The 20,400-nt window shown below is 46.4% G+C and overlaps 1 protein-coding gene across 1 annotated transcript in view; it reads left to right on the top strand.

The window, feature by feature from the left end:
* The window catches only part of MYH9 (myosin heavy chain 9), a 215,191-nt gene extending 208,852 nt beyond the window's left edge, over nt 1-6,339 (top strand). Inside the window, exon 41 of the mRNA XM_082266538.1 lies at nt 5,687-6,339. Coding sequence (XP_082122664.1) covers nt 5,687-5,810 — 124 coding nt within the window. The 3' untranslated portion in view covers nt 5,811-6,339. The remainder of the gene's footprint in view (nt 1-5,686) is intronic.
* The last annotated feature ends 14,061 nt before the right edge of the window (nt 6,340-20,400 follow it).

Genomic DNA, 20,400 nt, shown 5'->3' with positions numbered 1-20,400 from the left:
ATCTATCGATCTTGTCGACGTCCTTCTCCTTTTTCCGTCCATGTTTCCCAGCATCAGGGTCTTTTCCAGTGAGTCCTCTCATCGCATTAGGTGGCCAAAGTATTCGTGTTTCAGCTTCAGGATCTGTCCTTCCAGTGAATATTCAGGGTTGATTTCATTCCAGATTGACTGGCTTAATCTTCTTGCCGTCCAAGGGACTTTAAAGAGTCTTCTCCAACACCATAGTTCAAAAGCATTCTTCGGCGTTCAACCTGCCTTATGGTCCAACTTTCACAGCCATAGGTTACTACTGGGAATACCATAGCTTTGACTATACGGCACTTTGTCGGTAGGGTGATGTCTGCTTTTTATAATGTATAGGTTTGCCATTGCTTTGCTCCCAAGAAGCAAGTGTCTCTTAATTTCATGGCTACAGTCACCATCTGCCGTGATCTTGGAGCCTAGGAAGATCAAATCTGCTATGATCTTCGTTTTTCTTAATGTTCAAATAGAAGAAATGGAAACCGTGGCAATTTCAGGCCAGCTTTTGCACTCTTTCACCTTCATTAAGAGACACTCTAGTTCTTGACTTTCTGCCATTAGTGTGATATTGTCTGCATATTGCAGGTGGTTGTTTCTCCCTGCGATCATAATTCCGGCTTTGTGATTTGTCGATCCTAGCATTTCGTATGATGTACTCTGCAAATAAGGTAAATAAGAAGGGTGAAAATATACATCCTTGTCACACTCCTTTCTCAATTTTGAACCAGTCAGTTCCATGTCCTGTTCGAACTGTTGACTTGCATACAAATTTTTTTAGAAGAAAGGTGAGGTGGTGGTCTGGTATTCCCATTTCTTTCAGGATTTGCCACATCTTGTGAACACAATGGAAGGCTTTACTGTAGTCAAAGCAGAAGTAGACATTCTTCCAGGACTTTTTTTTTTTCTCCATGATCAAGTGAACGTTGGCAATTTGATCTTTATTTCCTCTGCCTCTTCAAATCCAGCTTGTACTTGTGGTAGCTCTCAGTTCACATGCTGCTATATCCTAACTTATAGAATTTTCAGCATAATCTTGCTAGTGTGTGAGATGAGTGCAATCGTACGGTAGTTTGAACATTCTTTGGCACTGCCCTTCTTTGTCAACGGAATGTAAACAACCTCTTCCAGTCCTTTAGCCATTTTGGAAGTTTTACAAATTTGTCATATTGAGTGCAGCACTTAATAGCATCATCTTCTCGGATTTTAAATAACTCACCTGGGATACCATCACTTCTGCTAGCTTTATTAGCAATGCTTTCTTGACTTCACTCTCCAGGATATTCAGATCAAGGTTAGTGACTGCATCATTGTGGTTATATGGGACATTCTGATCTTTCTTGCATAGTTCTGTGTTTTTATCTCTTCTGCTTCTCAGGTCCTTGCTATTTTAATTTTATCTTCTAGTCTGTCTTGCTCTCTTGTTTTCTTCTTTGCATTGATTTGATAAAAGGTCGTTTTTTTTCTCTTCCTCCTATGCTCTTGAAGTCTGAATTCAGTTGGGTATATTTTTCTCCATTGCCTTTTGCCTTCCTCCTTTGTTCAGCTATTTGTATGGCCTCATCAGCCACTTTGCTTTCTTTCATTTCTTCTTCTTTGGAATGGTTTTCATTGTTGCACACCTCCTTCCATAGTTCCTCAGGCACTCAGTCTATCAGATCTAATCCCTTTTAAATCTGTTAGTCACACCTACTGAGTATATTACAAGGGATCTGATTTAGATCATATCGGAAATGCCTAGTGGGATTTCCCACTTTTTTTAAATTTAAGCCTGAATTTTCCCATACGAAGTATGGTCTGAGCCACAGTCAGCTCCAGTCAGTCAAGACCAGGGATAGGCTCATTCTATTATGTTCAAAAATACCTTGCAGTCAGCCTCCTGAAAAATCTCTAAAGTAAGAATTTTTTTTTTTTTCTCAAATTGACTGCAAAAGTGGAAATGTGCTTTAAATCTCTCTACCAATACCCTTCAAATTCCCAAATTTCACATGAAGTCTACAAGGGTAGTATTTCTGTCCCTAAGAAAAGAATAAATGGCATCTGTAGATCTAATGCTTGCTGCGCTGTGGAAGACAATCCCTTTGTCACCTATCCTCTGCTCCCCACAGTAATCGCTAAGATCATGCTTGAGAAATGTGGCAAGACGTCTCATGATCAGATTCTTAATGTTCTAGGCCCTGTACCATTTGCCTGGTCTCATTCGAGAAATCGCCAACACCGCATCTTGTTGACTGGAACAACCAAGCCCCTTCTCTTGACCTACCAGTGTTCCTATCCAGCAAAGCAAGAAATCCCCTAACTTGCTGGATCTCAGTCTTCGTTCTGACAATAGGAAAGTGTTTCCTTAGCTATTACTGGAAAGTGATAACAGATGCCAGTCATTCAGACTGGGGAGGAGTGTCCTAATCCCTCATGGTCCAGGGAACATAGACACCTGGGGAAGCTCCCTGTTGACATCCTGGAGCTCAGCAGTTTGGGCAGCTCTGCAACACTGGGACCCCAGTTCTGTGTGGAAACCTAATCTAGTTTGCTTCCTTTAAGGCTACACCCAGAGAAACTCATGAAATGAAACTTACTGATTTGAGGGGACTGGGGCCCTTCACCAACACATCTTCAGTCTGACATGTCGGAAATGGATGACTTGGGATGTAGCTATCCTAGCCTCCAGATTCAATAACAAACTACCTGCCTGCATAGCCAGGATCAGGCATCCCTTAGCATTAGCCTCAGGTGCCTTGATTATTCCTCTGTGCTTTGTTCAGGCTAATCTACGCCTTCCATCCAGTGCAAAATTGGGCACTGTTTGCTCAGAGAGCAAGAGTAAAAAGGTTGATTTTCATTATACTGGACTGAAAGAACCAGGTCACAGACCTATGCAGTATAGTAGATGACCCCCTGCCTCCAAGGCCACATCTGCTTCTTGTTTTTTTTTTTTTTTTTTTTTTCTTTTTTGAAGCACGTCTTGAAGATTATTGGGGTCTCCCAAGTCTGTTCTTGCCGTGTTAAAAGCAAGAAAAGCCACTTCCTGGAAGACTTGCTGTTATACCTGGAAATCCTTTTGCTTTGTATAAACAGAGGCACTTCAGTCCCAGAGATTACCCTGTGCCTTGCATTCTGGCCTTCCAACAATCAGATCTTAACCAGAACTTGGCCTTAAAGCAGAACTTCATTCTCTCAATCATTGACTATTTCTAATTTTTTTGCTGCTAGCATTAGTAAATAGACAAAAAAAAATCAAATTTGCTTATTTATTTTTTTCTGGTTTCTTCAGTTACTTCTGGAGTTCCAGACCTAGACAAATTATATCCTACATCCTAAGTCTTCAGGAAGGAAAGGGTTTTTTCTGCATGCTTTGACTAAGGGTAGATGGATTCTAGGAAGTAAATGCAACAAGAATTATCCGCCCTTATGCAAGATGGCCATGGACAGAAATACTAGTTTGTTTTTTTTTTCAAAGTGATTTCTCGGCAAGATAAAGCATGGAGGACATGACTTCTGTAAAGTAGCCTTTTGGTTGCTGTCAGATGTCTGTGTTGGTGGCTTTCTTCTGTAAGGAGCCCTTCCTCATACTCGCAGAAAAACAAGGTTGTCTTGCTCCCAAAACAATTCTTTCTTCCGAAGGTGGTATCCATCTTCCACCACAGTGAAGATATAGTCCTACCACCCTTATGCCTTGCTCCTAACTTTCAATGGATATCTTTCTTCATTGTTTCTACAAAGTCAGAGCCATTTGTGTACCTTAAAGCTACAGTTTTGATCAGATTTGATTCTATATTTTTCCTGTCTTTAGGACCTTAAAAGGGTCACCCTGCTTCCAAGTCCATTGTGAGATGGATAAGAGATGTAATTGCTCAAACTTATCTTGTGGACAAACCTCTTGTGTTTTTGCGCACCCATTCCACTAGTTCACTAGTAGTTTCCTAGGCATTTCGGCATGTCCTCAAAAGCTTTGGCAGTGTCCAATAATGTGAAGATACAAACATATTGCACAGGGTCTATGAATACTTTCTGGCCTGTACTGTTTCCAATGTATGAGATTTAACAGGCAAGTCAAAATTCCTCTTTGTCGGAACATTTTACAGGGCAGTTCAGAATGAATGTTGAGGTTTTCTACTTCAGTTTTCCTTGTAAAACAGTGAGCAAATGTGCATTTTACTGGGGGATTGTATTTTTGCAAGGCCATATTATGAAAGGAATGTCTTGCTTACCTTTTTAAAGTGTTACTTTTTAGTATTAAATATTGACAAAGTTATTGCCCCATAAACAGGTTCATAGCATAAATTTAAAAATTGCTTTTGGTGCCTGGGACATCTTGGTGCTATGTACAGTCACCTACAGACATGAATAGGTGGAGGCTGGCATATGCAGCTTTCTCTACATGTATAAAGTGGCACATGCACACAGGCGTTACTGTCCTGAATGCACACTACCTGCATTCTGAACCTTCCTGGTCATCCCTGTACACAACTAGCAGTCTCAGTAGCAATCAAAAGGTTATCGTTGATAATAGGAACTAATAATTTTTAAGGCCGGAAACGGGCCGGCCAGCTATTTGACAAAAAAAAGCACAGTAGTCCTTTAAGTTATAACTTGCTTTTCTGAGGAGGTGGGGGAAAAAGCTGTGCTTTAACATAGATTTTGCTGAGCTAAGCTTCCTTCAGTTAAGTCTTCTATGATATTCACAACTTTTTTGGACATGGGTTTATATGCCCTGACCGCAAGATTTATCCCCAGTTTTGGAGTTTGCGGGCAGTCCATAGATAAAGTGGTTTTCTTGGAAAGAAAACCACTCGATTCCCCCATCAACAGTCAGTGTTGATGGGGGTATCCCTCCCATGGAGCCAATTGCATGTAAAATCTGACAGGCTGGTTGTACTTAAGTTGATTGATCAACTTGGGATAGATTCGGCCTGCTCATGCCTGGTTCGAATCTCGGCTAGTCCCTGATCAACAGCCGAGATTTGAACCGTCTGTGGTTGGCTTTACTTTGTATGCATTTTGCATATGGTGTTTAATAAGGCACTGAGCAAGGTGGGAGGGGTGTGCTTTAAAGTAGGGTTTTTTTTTTTTCTATGAATGTGTAGCATGCCCAGTGTCCACAAATGCCTCGTACACCCATTCAGATAATCGGACGACTTACTGTTTGCATTTTGTTGTATACTATTATCGAATTCAACAATGCGTACTAAACGTAGGAATTTTTTTTTTGTACGATTCTGGAAAAGCTTCCTGGTTGCATAGCTATGTGTCGGATAATGCAAAACAATGGCAGGCTTTTTTCCAGGTTATTTTCGGGTTTCTGATCATGCGTGATCTTTGTCTATCGCTTTTTAGCGATCGGCTGTTGAAAGCTGTGTATTAACGATCAGATTATCGTGCGATCAGTTGGAAAGCAATTTTTTTTTTTTTTTTGGATAATTATCGGATTGTGTGTGCGAGGCATAAATCACATTAAAGTTGTTCACCCTTGAGACTATATATATATATATATATATATATATATATATATATATATATATATATATATATATATATATATATATATATATATATATATATATATATATATATATATATATATATATATAATCATGCACAACAAATCCTCCATCTTAACCACAATTCATTTTTAATTTTTTTTTCTTTTTTTTCCCTCCTTTTGGCACAGACGTGGTGGTGGTGGTGATGTACCATTTGTTACAAGACGTGTTGGAAGGAAAGGTGTTGATGAAGCTTCTGATGAAGATCTGGATGGGAAGGCAGATTCTGGAGATATAAAATCTACTGACTAAGAATTTCACTAAGACATTTCATCTTGCCCTTGTGTAATACAGGAATTGCTCAGTCAATTAAAAATTGCCATATTATTCAAAGCCTGTTAAAGGGGGGAGTTTTTCTCTTTTGTCATTAGGGGAAAAATGAATGGGGCCTTAAACCGAAAGAAACTATGTCTTCCTTTAAGATACCAAAGCCATAGCTTTCATCATATTTGTAATTATCATACATTTGATCATGGCTTGTGGTTATAGCGGTTTCACAGTTTTAGGCAATGTCTGTGCACTTTCTATTGTGACAGCCAGAATGGATTTGTAGACTTTAAGCACTGTATCACTTTTTGATCTTGACTGTTCTGAATTTCAGTCTTTGAATCTCTTGCTGCCTTTTACAGTTTTGCTTATTGCCACTTTCTGACTGGATGCATTTATTCTTGCTATCTTTAAGATTAGTATCCAGAGGGCAAAACCCACTGGCTGTTTGGGAAGAATTTAGTTAAGGACCAAATTTATTGATCATAAATATGGATCACGTTTTTACAAGTATTTTTTTATACTTGTATATCTAGAAGATATAAATATGTAACTGGAGAATTGTACTGCGCCATCTATATGAACTGTTAATCTGCACACACCTAAATGTATTGGTCAAGTGGTTTTTGAAATGGATTTTTTTGTATCACTGCCTATTTAGGGTGCTCATTTCAGATGAGCTTTATTCTAATGGTTCATCCTGTGTATTATAAGTGCCTTTTTACTGCTGCCTGGTCATGTTCAGAATCAAGATCTCATAAACCAGGAAAATGTTGCTGTTGCTTTACATAATAAAATATGATCAGTGCTGCAAAAGTTGTAACCTGTTTTTTTAGGAATCCTTTGAACATGCATTCAACAAACTGTCATTGCCAATATCTTCGTACCTGATGACATAATTAAATCAACAACTGCAAAGAATACAAGAGATTTGTTCCCATCTATACTGCAGAACATGGGTGTTCTCAGTAGCACTTATCCAGCTTCATGTTTAAAATCAAATGCATCAGACACAGGAAACTTCTCAGCCCGGGCCTGTTAAAAGTGCAGGCTCAGCGTGTGTGTGTATGTAGTTTTAAAGTAGTGAGTGTACAGCTTGTATAACAGTGTAAATTTGCTGTCCCCCTCAAAACACACATCCATTAATGTCAAACCGCTAGTAACAAAAGTGAGTACACCCCTAGGTGAAAATGTCCACATTGGGCCCAAATTGTCATTTTGTGTGGCCACCATTATTTTCCAGCACTGCCTTAACCCTCTTGGGCATGGAGTTCACCAGAGCTTCACAGGTTGCCACTGGAGTCCCCTTCCACTCCATGACGACATCTTAGAGCTGGTGGATGTTAGAGACCTTGCGCTCCTCCACTTTCCAATGAGGATGGCCCCACAGATGCTCAGTAGGGTCTGAAGACATGCTTGCCCAGTCCATCACCTTTACCCTCAGCTTCTTTAGTAAGGCAGTGGTCATCTTAGAGGTGCGTTTGGGGTCATTATGTTGGAATACTGCCCTGCAGCCCAGTCTCAGAGAGGGGGGTCATGCTGTGCTTCAGTATGTCACGGTACGTGTTGGTATTCATGGTTCCTTCAATGAACTGTAGCTCCCCAGTGCCAGCAGCAATCATGCAGCTCCAGACCATGACACTCCCACCACCATGCTTGACTGTAGGCAAGACAAACTTGTCTTTGTACTCCTGTTGCTACACACGCTTGACACCATCGGAACCAAATAATTTCATCTTTGTCCCATCAGACCACAGGCAACGGTTCCAGTAATCCACGTCCTTAGTCTCCTTGTCTTAAGCAAACTGCAGGCTTTCTTGTGCATCATCTTTAGAAGAGGCTTCATTCTGGGGTGACACAGTAAGGGGGTTGAATATAATCAATGCATCGCAATTCAGACATTTGCGATTCTGCTTTGATGCGGAGAGTGTGCCGAATCGATTGCCAATGTCATCTGGCGCTCTGTGCAGTGCTCTGCCTCTCCTGCAGAAACAGGCATAGCCTGCCTGGTGACCAAAGCACCCCCCCCCCCCCCCCCCGATCCTTCAAGGTGGACACTGGAGCTGAAAGTCAGCTGATAAGCTGATTGCCACTAGAGTGAAGGAGGAGGAGCTTGAGAAGACCCCACGTCAGCAGAAGCATCACTGGTGGCAGGAGAGAAGCATAGACCCACAGAGGGGGAATCTACTGACACTGAAAGCGAGTGCCAGTGTCACTGATCCCATTCCCCCCCCCCCCACCATCCCTCTACCTGATCCCACCCCCCCCCCCCCACCATCCCTCTACCTGATCCCACCCCCCCACCATCCCTCTGCCTGATCCCATCCCCCCACCACCATCCCTCTGCCTGATCCCATCCCCCCCCACCACCATCCCTCTGCCTGATCCCATCCCCCCCACCACCATCTCTCTGCCTGATCCCATCCCCCCCACCACCATCCCTCTGCCTGATCCCATCCCCCCCACCCACTATCCCTCTGCCTGATCCCATTCCCCCCCACCACCATCCCTCTGCCTGATCCCATTTCCCCCCCCCCCCACCACCATCCCTCTGCCTGATGCCATTCCTCCCCACCACCACCCCTCTGCTACTTATATTTGGTGCCTTCAGGACAAACGCATTACAGGTCTTTGTTTTTAACAGTCTGCTGAGCAACCCAGAACTAGTCAGTCTATTCCACTTTCACAGCTCTTTATGGCAAAGAAGCCTTTCTGTTTTTCCTCCTAGGTGTAAAGAATGCCCCTTGATTCTCTGTAATGAACTGAATGTAACTTGTAGCCCTGTTTTGGGATTATGAGAATTACCCTCCCCAAATACGATATTGCCCTTAGAGAAAAGTACATTAAAAAAACAATTATTTTTTGGGAAAAAATTAAGGGCATTAATCGTGATGCATTGTGGAATCAAATCATTGATGGGAATGTGAGACCAGTAAAGATGTGCACCAGCCCGTGTGTGTCTAAAAAAATTAAAGGAACACTTTGAAATTGCATCAGATCTTAGTGAGGAAAATATGCTGGATATCTATACTGATATGGACTGAGTAATGTGTTAGGAAAAAGAGGATGCCACGTCATTTCATGGAAATGAAAATTATCAACCTACAGAGGGCTGAATTCAAAGACACCTTGAAAATCAAAGTGAAAAAAATGATGCAGCAGGCTTGTCCATTTTGCTGAAATTTCATTGCAGCAACTCAAAGTGGTGCTCAGTAGTTTGTATGGCCTGCACATGCTTGTATGCATGCCTGACAAAGTCGGGACATGCTCCTAATGAGATGGGTGGTGTCCTGGGGTATTTCTTCCCAGATCTGGACAAGAGCATCACTGAACTCCTGAATCAGACTGGAGTTGTTCTATTGGATTTAGGTCAGGCGAGGGTGGGGGCCATTCAATGGTATCAATCCCTTCATCCACCAGGAACTGTCTGCATACTCTTGCCACATGGGGCTGGGCATTGTCATGCACCAGGAGGATCTGACAAAGGGTCCAAGGATTTTATCCCGATACCTAATGTCAGTCATGTTGTCATTGTCAAGCCCAGTGTTTCTCAACCCCGGTCCTCAGGGCACATGAACAGGCCAGGTTTGCAAGAAAACTGAAATGCGTCACAGGTGATATCAATTGCTGCTCAGTGATTGCAGTATTCTAGTCTTCATCTCCCCAAGGTAATACTTCAAATCTGGCCTGCTAGTGTGCCCTGAGGACCGGAGTTGAGAAACACTGGTCTAGCCTGTAGAGGTCTGTGCTTCCCTCCATTAATTTGCCTCATCAGACTATCACTGACCCAGCACAAAACTGGTCATGCTGAAGGATGTTACAGGCAGCGTAACATTCTCCACAGCTTCTCCAGACCCTTTAACATCTGTCACGTGTTCAGGGTGAACCTGCTCTCATCTTTTAAAAGCACAGGGAGCCAGTGACAGACCTTCCAATTATGGTGTTCAATAGCAAGTGCCAATTGAGCTCCATGGTTCCGGGCAGTGAGCACAGGGCTCTCTAGAGGACGTGGGGCCCTCAGGCCACCCTTTTGAAGTCTGTTCATGATTGTTTGGTCAGACATTCACACCAGTGGCCTCCTCAAGGTAGTTTTGTAGGGCTCTGGCAGTGTTCATTCTGTTCCTCCTTGCACATAGGAGCAAGATACCAGTCCTACTGATAGGTTAAGGACCTTATACGGCCCTGTCCAGCTCTCCTATAGTAACTGCCTGTCTCTTGGATTCTCCTCTATGCTCTTGAGACTATGCTGGGTGGCACAGCAAACCTTCTGGCAATGGCACGTATTGATGTGCCATCCTAGAGGATTATGACTGCCTGTGCAAACTCTATAGGGTCCAAGTTTCGCCTCATGCTACCAGTAGTGACATTGATCCTAGCCAAATGCAAAACTAGTGAAAAACAGTCAGAAAAGATGAAGGGAAAAAAATGTCATTGGCCTCCACCTGTAAAACTCATTCCTGTTTTGGAGGCTGCCTCATTGTTGCCCATCTAGTGCGCCTGATGTCATGAACACCAAAGCAGCTGAAACTGATGAACTACCCCCTCTGCTACTTAACTGACCAGATCAATATCCCAGGAGTTTACATGACTTGATGCTATACTCTGATTAAAAAGAGTTTCTCTGTCGCTCATTGACAGACGTAGTCCTCGTTGATTCAACACACTCGGGTTATGCTGCCCTCTACAGGAGTAGGACTAGACAGGAAAGAAAACACTCTGGCCACACCTTAGGGGCAGTCCCAGAGGGTATATCCTCTCTCTCTGCTGCAGCAAATCAGTTTTTTTCTGTCTAGTTAGGAGTAAGGACCTAGATACCTTGCTGGGATCTTCGGTCCTGGCAGGATTTTTTTCTTGGAAAAGATTTTTTAGACCGCTTTTGTTCTCCAGTGTTCCTGTGAGATCTTCAAGCAAGAAAGCTGAACTGGGCGACGGGCTGGATGTTGAGATCCAGTGGTCACCCCAGTTCAGCCTACGAGCGCGTACAGGCCATAGCTCCGCGCTGGGTCGGCCGCGACATAGTCCCACTGGACGGGGACTGACCCTGCGAGTTAAACGTCTCGCCGAAACGCCTAAGACCATGAGTCACGGCATCCGTACTGGTCGACAGCCCTCCCACCTCGGTGGAGAGGGGTACTGTCAGGAGTTGGCGCCCGCCTGGTTCCGTTATGGTGAGTAGTATGTTCCCCCTTTCCCCCTGACAGGTCTTGTGGTGAACGCGGGCCCCTCGCTGTAATGGTAAGGATGGGTCTTCCCTCTATCCTATAACATGTCACAGATCCCCCTTTTTGAGTGTGATTTTTGTGAACAAAAAGCCAGGAGGCTTGGTTTGGGAGCTGACAATCTAATTGCAAAGATGTTAAAATGATGAAGTCAGTGGCAGTACTAGAACTTTACTGTGATAGTATAAAGTATCCTACCTGTCAGAAGCCACTGGGCGATGTCTATATATGTATACTGCATTCCAGATCATTCCTCCAGATGCCTCCCGACGGCCACGGACCGCATACGGCCTGCCAGGGTCAGGTACCGCGATCACGCTGACCACCATGAGGGTGAAGGGTTGTGAGGCCGAGATCCTTCTGCAGACATGCCGCTATTCTGTGCAGGCCGCCGCCATGGTCTGGTAGATCGCACGAGGCCGCCATTTTGGCGTAGCCTTGTGTCTCCAGCATGGGGGCGGCCATGTTTGAGGTGACTCAAACACCTCGTGGAGCTAGGGGAGGCGCCGGAAGGCGTGCAGAGGGGCGGAGCCGCCTCCTTTCTTCCCGGGAAGCCAGCCAAGAGACTTCCTGTCTGCTCTAGACAGTGCTGAGACAAGTTGCAGTTGAAACTCTGAGCATCAAGTGGTGAGCCCTGGGGTCTATCTCTCTCTCGCTCTATAGGGGTCCCTAAGCAGGTACACTGAGGGGCTTTGTGGTGCTGGGGGTCTGAAAAAAAAAAAGAAAAAAATGGTTTTATTTTTTTTTGGCAAATTGTTTTTTTACGGGTAGCATCTGGAATTATCATGGACCCTGCCACACAAGTACCCCCACCTGTTTCCCTCGAGGGGGCCGCGGGACCCGCCGGTGCACAGAGTATGGATGCATTTACAGCAGTTTTGGAGTCTTTGGTGGCTCGGGTGGAGACGGCCTGTCAGGAACGGGGGTCAAGAAAGCGACCCCCGCCTACCCCTATATCATCTGATACTTCAGATTCTGAGATGGTCATTGCAGCTGCAGGTCCCTCTGCAGGGGCTGTTGTCTCAGGTAAAGTTCCCTCAGACAGTGAGGAGGACGTTCATGCTTCCGCCATAATTCAGGAAGAAGCATTGGTGGACGCACTAGTTGTGGCGGTTCGGGAAATCTTAAGACTTGAGGTTTTACCGGCAGAGGCAACTGAAACAGAGATTCCCTTTGGTACTAACAAACCCACCAAAACGGTGAAGGTTTTTCCTGTACCCAAGTGTTTTGGTAATAAAATTAAAGAAGAATGGGAGCATTCTAAGCGTACCTTTACTATTTCCAAGCGCATTGCTAGACGCTATCCGTTTGAGGAATCCCTCATTAAGAAATGGACGGTACCACCAGTGGTGGATCCACCTATTTCCAGACTGAATAAAGCCACGGTTATTCCAGTGGAGGACGCTTCTTCCTTTAAGGATCCGGTGGATCAGAAAGTAGAAGGGGAGTCCCGCACTATCTTTTCCCTGATAGGGTCAGCCTTTAGACCAGTAATTGTCATTGGTTTAGTGTCTCAGACATTAACGGAATGGGCGAGATTGGTGCGCCAGGACCTGAAGGGGAAAGATATCCCCCAGGCAACATCTGATTTGATGGAACAGATTATACAAGGACTACAGTTTCTGTGACGCAGCCTTGGATGCTACCCCCCTATTAGGGCATGCATCTATGTCAGCGGTAATTCTCAGACGTGTGCTGTGGTTAAAATGCTGGTCAGCGGACCTAGGTTCCAAAAAGACCTTGACGAATCTCCCCTTTCAGGGGAATCGCCTATTTGGGGCCACCCTAGATGAGATCATTAACCACTTGCCTTCTGTGCACTTAAACACCCTTCCCATCCAGGCCAATTTTCAGCTTTCAGCGCTGTCACATTTTGAATGACAATTGCGCGGTCATGCTACACTGTACCCATTTGAAATTTTTATCATTTTTTTCACACAAATAGAGCTTTCTTTTGGTGGTATTTAATCATCTCTGGGTTTTTTATTTTTTACAAAAAAAAAGAATAAAGACAAAAAATTTTGAAGAAAAAGTTTTTCTTATTTTCTGCGAGTAAATTTTGAAAATAAATTTTTCTCCTTCACTGATGTGCGCTGATGAGGCGGCACTGATAGGCTGCACTGATGGGCACTGATGAGGTGGCACTGATGAGGAGGTACTAATATGCCGCACTGATAGGCGGCACTGAGAGGCGGCACTGCTGGGCACTGAGAGGCGGCACTGCTGGGCACTGAGAGGCGGCACTGCTGGGCACTGAGAGGCGGCACTGCTGGGCACTGAGAGGCGGCACTGATAGGTGGCACTGGCGGATGGCACTGGACACTTGACAGGTGGCACTGATGAGCGGCACTGATGGGCAGCACCATCAGTGCCCACACTCAGTGCCCATAGTGCTGCCAGTCAGTGCTCATCAGTGCTTAGATGAGCAGGCACTGATGGGCACTGACTAGCAGCACTATGGGCACTGATTGTGGGCATTGATGGGGGGCACTGATGGCGGGCACTGAGTGTTTTTACCTTGTGTAATCGGGGCACTGGTGATCGGTGCCCTGATTACATTCTCCTGTGTCCCCGGCGCTGTGAGGCTCCCCCTCCTTCCTCACACTGCAGGCTCCGTGTGAGGAAGGAGCGCCGGCGATGAGAGATGATCTCGTATGTTTACATATGAGATCATTGCTCATTGGACGGCCAGATCACGTGGTGAATGGCCGCTGTGATTGGCCATTCACCACGATCTGTGATCGGCCGTGTCCAAGGGACACGGCCGACACAGATTTTCCCCGCAGCGCGCTCCCGGGAGCGCGCTGGGGGCGTGTCACTGGGAGGCCGTTTAAAAACGGCCTCCCGAAAATTCGAGTCCGCGCTGCAGCCGTATATAGGCTGTAGCGCGGACGGGGGGTGGTTAAGGATGCCACTGGGGGCAAAAGCACTTTTTTGCCACAGGCTGCTAAAGCTAAAGGACCTCGTAACAAGCGGGGACCTTTCTTTACCGCCCATAAAGGGTTCGTTCGCTCAGCTGGAGCAAGCGGGAAGGGCAAGACTCCTCCAGGAGGGTTCAAGAAGGGCTGGTCGGACAGACAAAAGACCGACTCAGCCAAACCTGAAGCAAAGGATTACACAGCTTGAAGGTGTGCCCCCACCCGGCTTGAGGGTGGGGGGACGTCTTCACCGGTATTCAGGGCATTAGATCGAGCATCGACCACTGCTACCGGTGCGATTCTTCCCTTCCAACATCTAAGTACTACTGGGAGCGGTAGTTACCGTTCCCTGAACAGATCATTTTCTTTACCTTTTCCAAAGATTAGCCTCAGTTCCCCACAAGAATCGGATCCGGTTGAACAGACAGACCAAGGAGCCTCTAGCCGGGTGACTTCGGTCCCTGTGGTTCAACCAGGAGAAATCACCACTCCTGATAGGAATCAGGTGTCTGATAAATGTGTGGGAACAGAGTACGATCAGACTTTGTCGGATGGCCGGGGCCAGATAGCTCTAGGGCAGCCTGGTTTGGATCCAGTCAGCGCCAGTTGTCCTGGAAATTCTAGGATGGCCTCTTCAAGCCGGTCTGGCCGACTTGGACATGCTAGTCGCGGACGTTCCTTGGGAACTTCTTCTCAGAGAGTGTCTGCGGTCTCAAGGACCGATCTTCCATCGTGCTTTACAGTCGCTGGTTTTAATGGCCTGGCCATTGAGACCCAGGTACTGAAGGACAGAGGTTTGTCAGCTTCAGTTATTCCTACTCTAATTAAGGCAAGGAAAGCGACTTCCAGCAAGGTCTATTATCGCACATGGAAGACTTATATCGCGTGGTGCGAATCGTTAGGAATTCCTCCACGTACCTATTCGGTGACCCGAATATTGGCCTTTCTGCAAAAGGGGGTTGAGCAGAAACTAGCCTTGAGCACCATCAAGGGTCAGGTTTCAGCATTAGCAATCTTCTTTCAGAAGCCTTTGGCTACAAAATCCTTGGTGCGGAATTTCATCCAGGGGGTGCGGCACCTGGCTCCACCAGTCCGCGCGCCCTTACCGCCTTGGGATCTTAATTTGGTTTTGTCGGTTCTGCAGAAACCTCCCTTTGAAAACATCAGGGAGATTCCCTTGCTGACTTTATCCCAGAAGGTAGCCTTCTTAGTGGCCATCACTTCTGCACGCAGGGTGTCAGAACTGGCTGCATTGTCATGCCAGTCACCATACTTAGTGATTCATAGGGATAAGGTAGTTCTTCATCCTAAGCCATCCTTTCTTCCAAAGGTGGTTTCAGACTTTCATCTGAATGAAGATATTGTACTACCTTCCTTGTGTCCTCAGCCCAATCATCATCGGGAACATGCGTTGCATTCCTTGGATGTGGTTCGGGCAATCGGGGTATACCTGAAAGCTACGGAATCGTTCCGTAAGACGGATTCACTTTTTGTGATCACGGATGGCCCCAGAAAGGGGTTGCCTGCATCTGCCGCGACTATCTCCAAATGGATTAGACAGACGGTGGTACAGGCTTATTCTATTAAGGGTCGGAGTCCTCCGTTCCCTGTTAGGGCGCACTCCACTCGAGCGCTCAGTACTTCCTGGGCCTTCCGCCATCAGGCGTCAGTGGTCCAGGTATGTAAGGCGGCCACCTGGTCGTCGGTACATACCTTTACAAAATTTTATAAGATTGATGTGATGGCATCGGCGGATGCCTCATTTGGCCGCAAGGTTTTGCAGGCCGCAATTTGAGGAGACCGGTGGTCTACCTCGAGGGTTTTTTTCTGTTGGAATTTTCTGTTGAGTCATCTTTGATGAGCATTGAAGACTTCTAGTTGGCACCGGTTGGGCCTTCTAGATTGGATTTAATTTCCATTTTCCCACCCCTCATTTGTGGTACTGCTTTGGGACGTCCCGAGTGTGTTGAATCAACGAGGACTACGTCTGTCAATGAGCGACAGAGAAAAATGGATCTTTGTAAGATCTTACCGTAAAATCCTTTTCTCTTAAGCTCATTGACAGACGTAGTACCCGCCCCTCTATTTTGAGTTGGGTTGGGTTAAATTTTCTAAACACTGCTTTGTGACATAACTGATTTGCTGTAGCAGAGAGAGAGAGGATATACCCTCTGGGACTGTCCCTAAGGTGTGGCCAGAGTGTTTTCTTTCCTGTCTAGTCCTACTCCTGTAGAGGGCAGCATAACCCGAGTGTGTTGAATCAACGAGGACTACGTCTGTCAATGAGCTTAAGAGAAAAGGATTTTACGGTAAGATCTTACAAAAATCCATTTTCTCTAGCGCTCATCGACAGACGTAGTCCTCGGTGATACACCACCTTCGGGTTATGTTACCTCCGCAGGAGCAGGACTAGACAGGAAATTAAAAAGCTCTGGCCACACCCTAGGGGCAGTCCCAGAGGGTATATCCTCTCTCTCTCTGCCTCAGCAAATCAGTTATTTTCTGTCTAGTTAGGAGTAAGGACCTAGATACCTTGCTGGGATCTTAGGTCCTGGCAAGAAATTTTTTTCTAAAAGGATTTTTGGACAGCTTTTTTTCTCCAGTGTTCCTGTGAGATCTTCAAGCAAGAAAGCTGAACTGGGCGACGGGCTGGATGTTGAGATCCGGTGGTCACCCCAGTTCAGCCTACGAGCGCGTGCAGGCCATAGCTCCGCGCTGAGTCGGCCGCGACAAAGTCCCATTAAAGGACTGAACCCGCGAGTTAAACGTCTCGCTGAAACGCCAAAGACCATGAGTCACGGCGTCTGTATCGGTCGACAGCCCTCCCGCCCCGGTGGAGAGGGGTACTGTCAGGAGTTGGTGCCCGCCTGGTTCCGGTATGGTGAGTAGTATGTTCCCCCTGTTTTCCCTGACGGGTTTTTGTGGTGAACGCGGGCCCCTCTCTGTATGGTAAGAAAGAGTTTCTTTCTATCCTATAACATGTCACAAATCCTCCTACTTTGAGTGTGATTTTATGTGTGCAAAAGCCAGGAGGCTTGGTTTGGGAGCTAACAATCTATTGTATACATGTTTTAAAGATGTAATCTGTGGCATTCTGGGAATCTTATGGGCTAAGTATAAGCTACCTACCAGTCAGAAGCCATGGACATGTAGACTGCCTTCCAAGTCAGATCTCCAGCTAATAGCAGGCCTCCCGAACGGCCATGCGGTCCGCCAGGGCCGGTACCGCCAAACACGCCATATCCCCATGCAGAGAGAGTGTTGTGTGCCTGCAGCACACCGCTAGTCAGCACAGGCCGCCGCCATTTTTTTTGCTGGATCGCACGAGCCGCCATTTTGGCGTAGCCTCGTGTCTCCAGCATGGGGGCGGCCATGTTTTAGGTGATTCTACACCTCGTGGAGCTTGGGGGAGGCGCCGGAAGGCGTACAGAGGGGCGGAGCCGCCTCCTTTCTTCCTGGGCAGCCAGCCAAAAGACTTCCTGTTTGTCTAAGACAGCGCTGTAAGCTGTTGCAGTTCAACTCTGAACATCAAGTGGTGAGCCTGGGGGTCTATCTCTCTCTCTCTCGATCGATAGGGATCCCTAGCAGGTAACACTAAGGGGTTTTTTGTGGCGCTGAGGGTCAAAAAAAAAAAAAAAAAAGTTTTTTCTTTACTTTGAATTATATCATCCAGGAAGTAACTGGAGTTATTATGGACCCTGCCACACAGATTCCCCCACCTGTTTCCCTCGAGGGGGCCTCGGGACCCGCCGGTGTACAGAGTATAGAGTCATTTACAGCAATTTTGGAGTCTATGGTGGCTCGGGTGGAGGCGGCCTGTCAGGGACGGGGGTCAAGGAAGCGACCCCCGCCTACCCCTATACTATCTGACACCTCTGACTCTGATTCAGAGATGGTCACTGCAGTTGCAGGTTCCTCTGCAAGGGTTGCTATCCCAGGTAAAGCCCCCTCAGACAGTGAGGAGGACGCTTCTTCTCCTGCTATAATTCAGGAAGAAGCATTGGTGGACGCACTAGTTGTGGCAGTGCAAGAAACCTTAAAACTTGAGGCTTTACCGGCAGAGGCAACTGAAACAGAGAGGCCTTTTGGGACTAATAAGCCCATCAAGACGGCGAAGGCTTTTCCTGTACCTAAATGTTTTGGAAATCAGATTAAAGGAGAATGGGAGCATTCTAAACGTACCTTTACTATTTCCAAGCGTATTGCTAGACGCTATCCGTTTGAGGAATCCATCATTAAGAAATGGACGGTACCACCAGTCGTGGATCCGCCTATTTCCAGGCTGAATAAAGCCACGGTTATTCCAGTGGAGGACACTTCGTCCTTTAAGGATCCGGTGGATCGAAAGATAGAAGCGGAGTCCCGCACTATCTTTTCTCTGATAGGGTCAGCATTTAGACCAGTAATTGTTATTGGTCTAGTTTCCCAGACACTTACAGAATGGGCGAAGATGGTACGCCAAGATCTTAGGGGAAAAGATATTCCCCAGGAGACATCTGATTTGATAGAACAGATCATACAAGGGCTACGGTTTATCTGTGACGCAGCCTTGGACACTACTCCCTTGTTAGGGCATGCATCTAAGTTAGCAGTGATCCTCAGACGTGTGCTGTGGTTAAAATGCTGGTCAGCTGACCTAGGTTCCAAAAAGACTTTGACCAATCTCCCTTTCCAGGGGAATCGTCTATTTGGAGCCAACCTAGATGAAATCATTAAGGATGCCACCGGGGGCAAGAGTACTTTTTTGCCACAGGCTGCAAAAGCTAAGGAACCTCGCAATAAGCGAGGACCTTTCTTTACCGCCCATAAAGGACGCCCGGCTGGTACTTCCGGGAAAGGCAAGACTCCTCCAGGAGGGTTCAAGAAGGGCTGGTCGGACAAGCAGAGGACCAACCCAGCCAAACCCGAAGTAAAGGAGTACACAGCCTGAAGGTGCGCCCCCACCCAATTTCAGGGTGGGGGGACGTTTTCACCGGTATTCAGGACATTAGATCGAGCATCAACCACTACTACCGGTGCGATTCTTCCCTTCCAACATTTAAGTACAGGAAGCGGTAGTTACCGTTCCCTGTATAGATCTTTTCCTTTACCTTTTCCTAAGATTAGTCCCGATACCTCACAGGAATCGGATCTGATTGACCAGATAGGCCAAGTAGCCTCTAGTCGGGTGACTTCGGTCCCTGAGGTTCAACCAGAAAAGATCACCTTGCCTGATAACTATCAGGTATCTGATAAATGTGTGGGAACAGAAAACGACCAGACTTTCTCGGATGGTCGGGGCCAGATACCTCTAGGGACGCCTGGTTCAGATCCAATCAGCGCCAGTGGTCCTAGAAATTCTAGGCTGGCCTCTTCAAGCCGGCCTGGCCGACTTGGACAGGTTAGTCGCAGACGTTCCGTGGGAACTTCGTCTCAGGGAGTGTCTGTAGTCTCAAGGACCTATTTACCTTCGTGCTTTACAGTCGCTGGTTTTAATGGCCTGGCCATTGAGACCCAAGTACTGAAGGACAGAGGTTTGTCTACTTCTGTCATTCCTACCCTTATTAAAGCAAGGAAAGCGACTTCCAGCAAAGTCTATTATCACACATGGAAGACTTATATTGCGTGGTGCGAATCTTTAGGATTTCCTCCACGTACCTATTCGGTGTCTCGAATATTGGCCTTTTTGCAACAAGGGGTTGAGCAGAAGCTAGCCTTGAGCACCATCAAGGGTCAAGTTTCAGCATTAGCAATCTTCTTTCAGAAACCTTTAGCTACCAAATCCTTGGTGCGGAATTTCATCCAGGGGGTGCGGCACCTGGCTCCTCCAGTCCGCGCGCCCTTACCGCCCTGGGATCTTAATTTGGTTTTGTCGGTTCTACAGAAACCTCCCTTTGAAAACATCAGGGAGATTCCCTTGCTTACTTTATCCCAGAAGGTGGTCTTCTTGGTGGCTATTACTTCTGCTCGCAGGGTGTCAGAACTGGCTGCATTATCATGCCAGTCCCCATACCTAGTGATTCATAGGGATAAGGTAGTACTTCATCCTAAGCCATCTTTTCTTCCTAAGGTGGTTTCAGATTTTCATCTGAATGAAGATATTGTACTACCTTCCTTGTGTCCTCAGCCCAAGCATCATCGGGAACATGCGTTGCATTCCTTGGATGTGGTTCGGGCAATCAGGGTATACCTGAAAGCTACGGAATCATTCCGTAAGACGGATTCACTTTTTGTGATCACGGATGGCCCCAGAAAGGGTTTGCCTGCATCTGCCGCGACCATTGCCAAATGGATTAGACAAACGGTGGTACAGGCTTATTCTATTAAGGGTCAGAGTCCTCCGTTCCCTGTTAGGGCGCACTCCACTCGAGCGCTCAGTACTTCCTGGGCCTTTCGCCATCAGGCGTCAGTGGTCCAGGTATGTAAGGCGGCCACTTGGTCGTCGGTACATACCTTTAC

Source organism: Pelophylax lessonae, assembly GCF_965119305.1.
Source record: "Pelophylax lessonae genome assembly, chromosome: 8".
Classification (NCBI taxonomy): Eukaryota; Metazoa; Chordata; class Amphibia; order Anura; family Ranidae; genus Pelophylax; species Pelophylax lessonae.
This window is presented reverse-complemented; position numbering and strand designations above follow the sequence as displayed.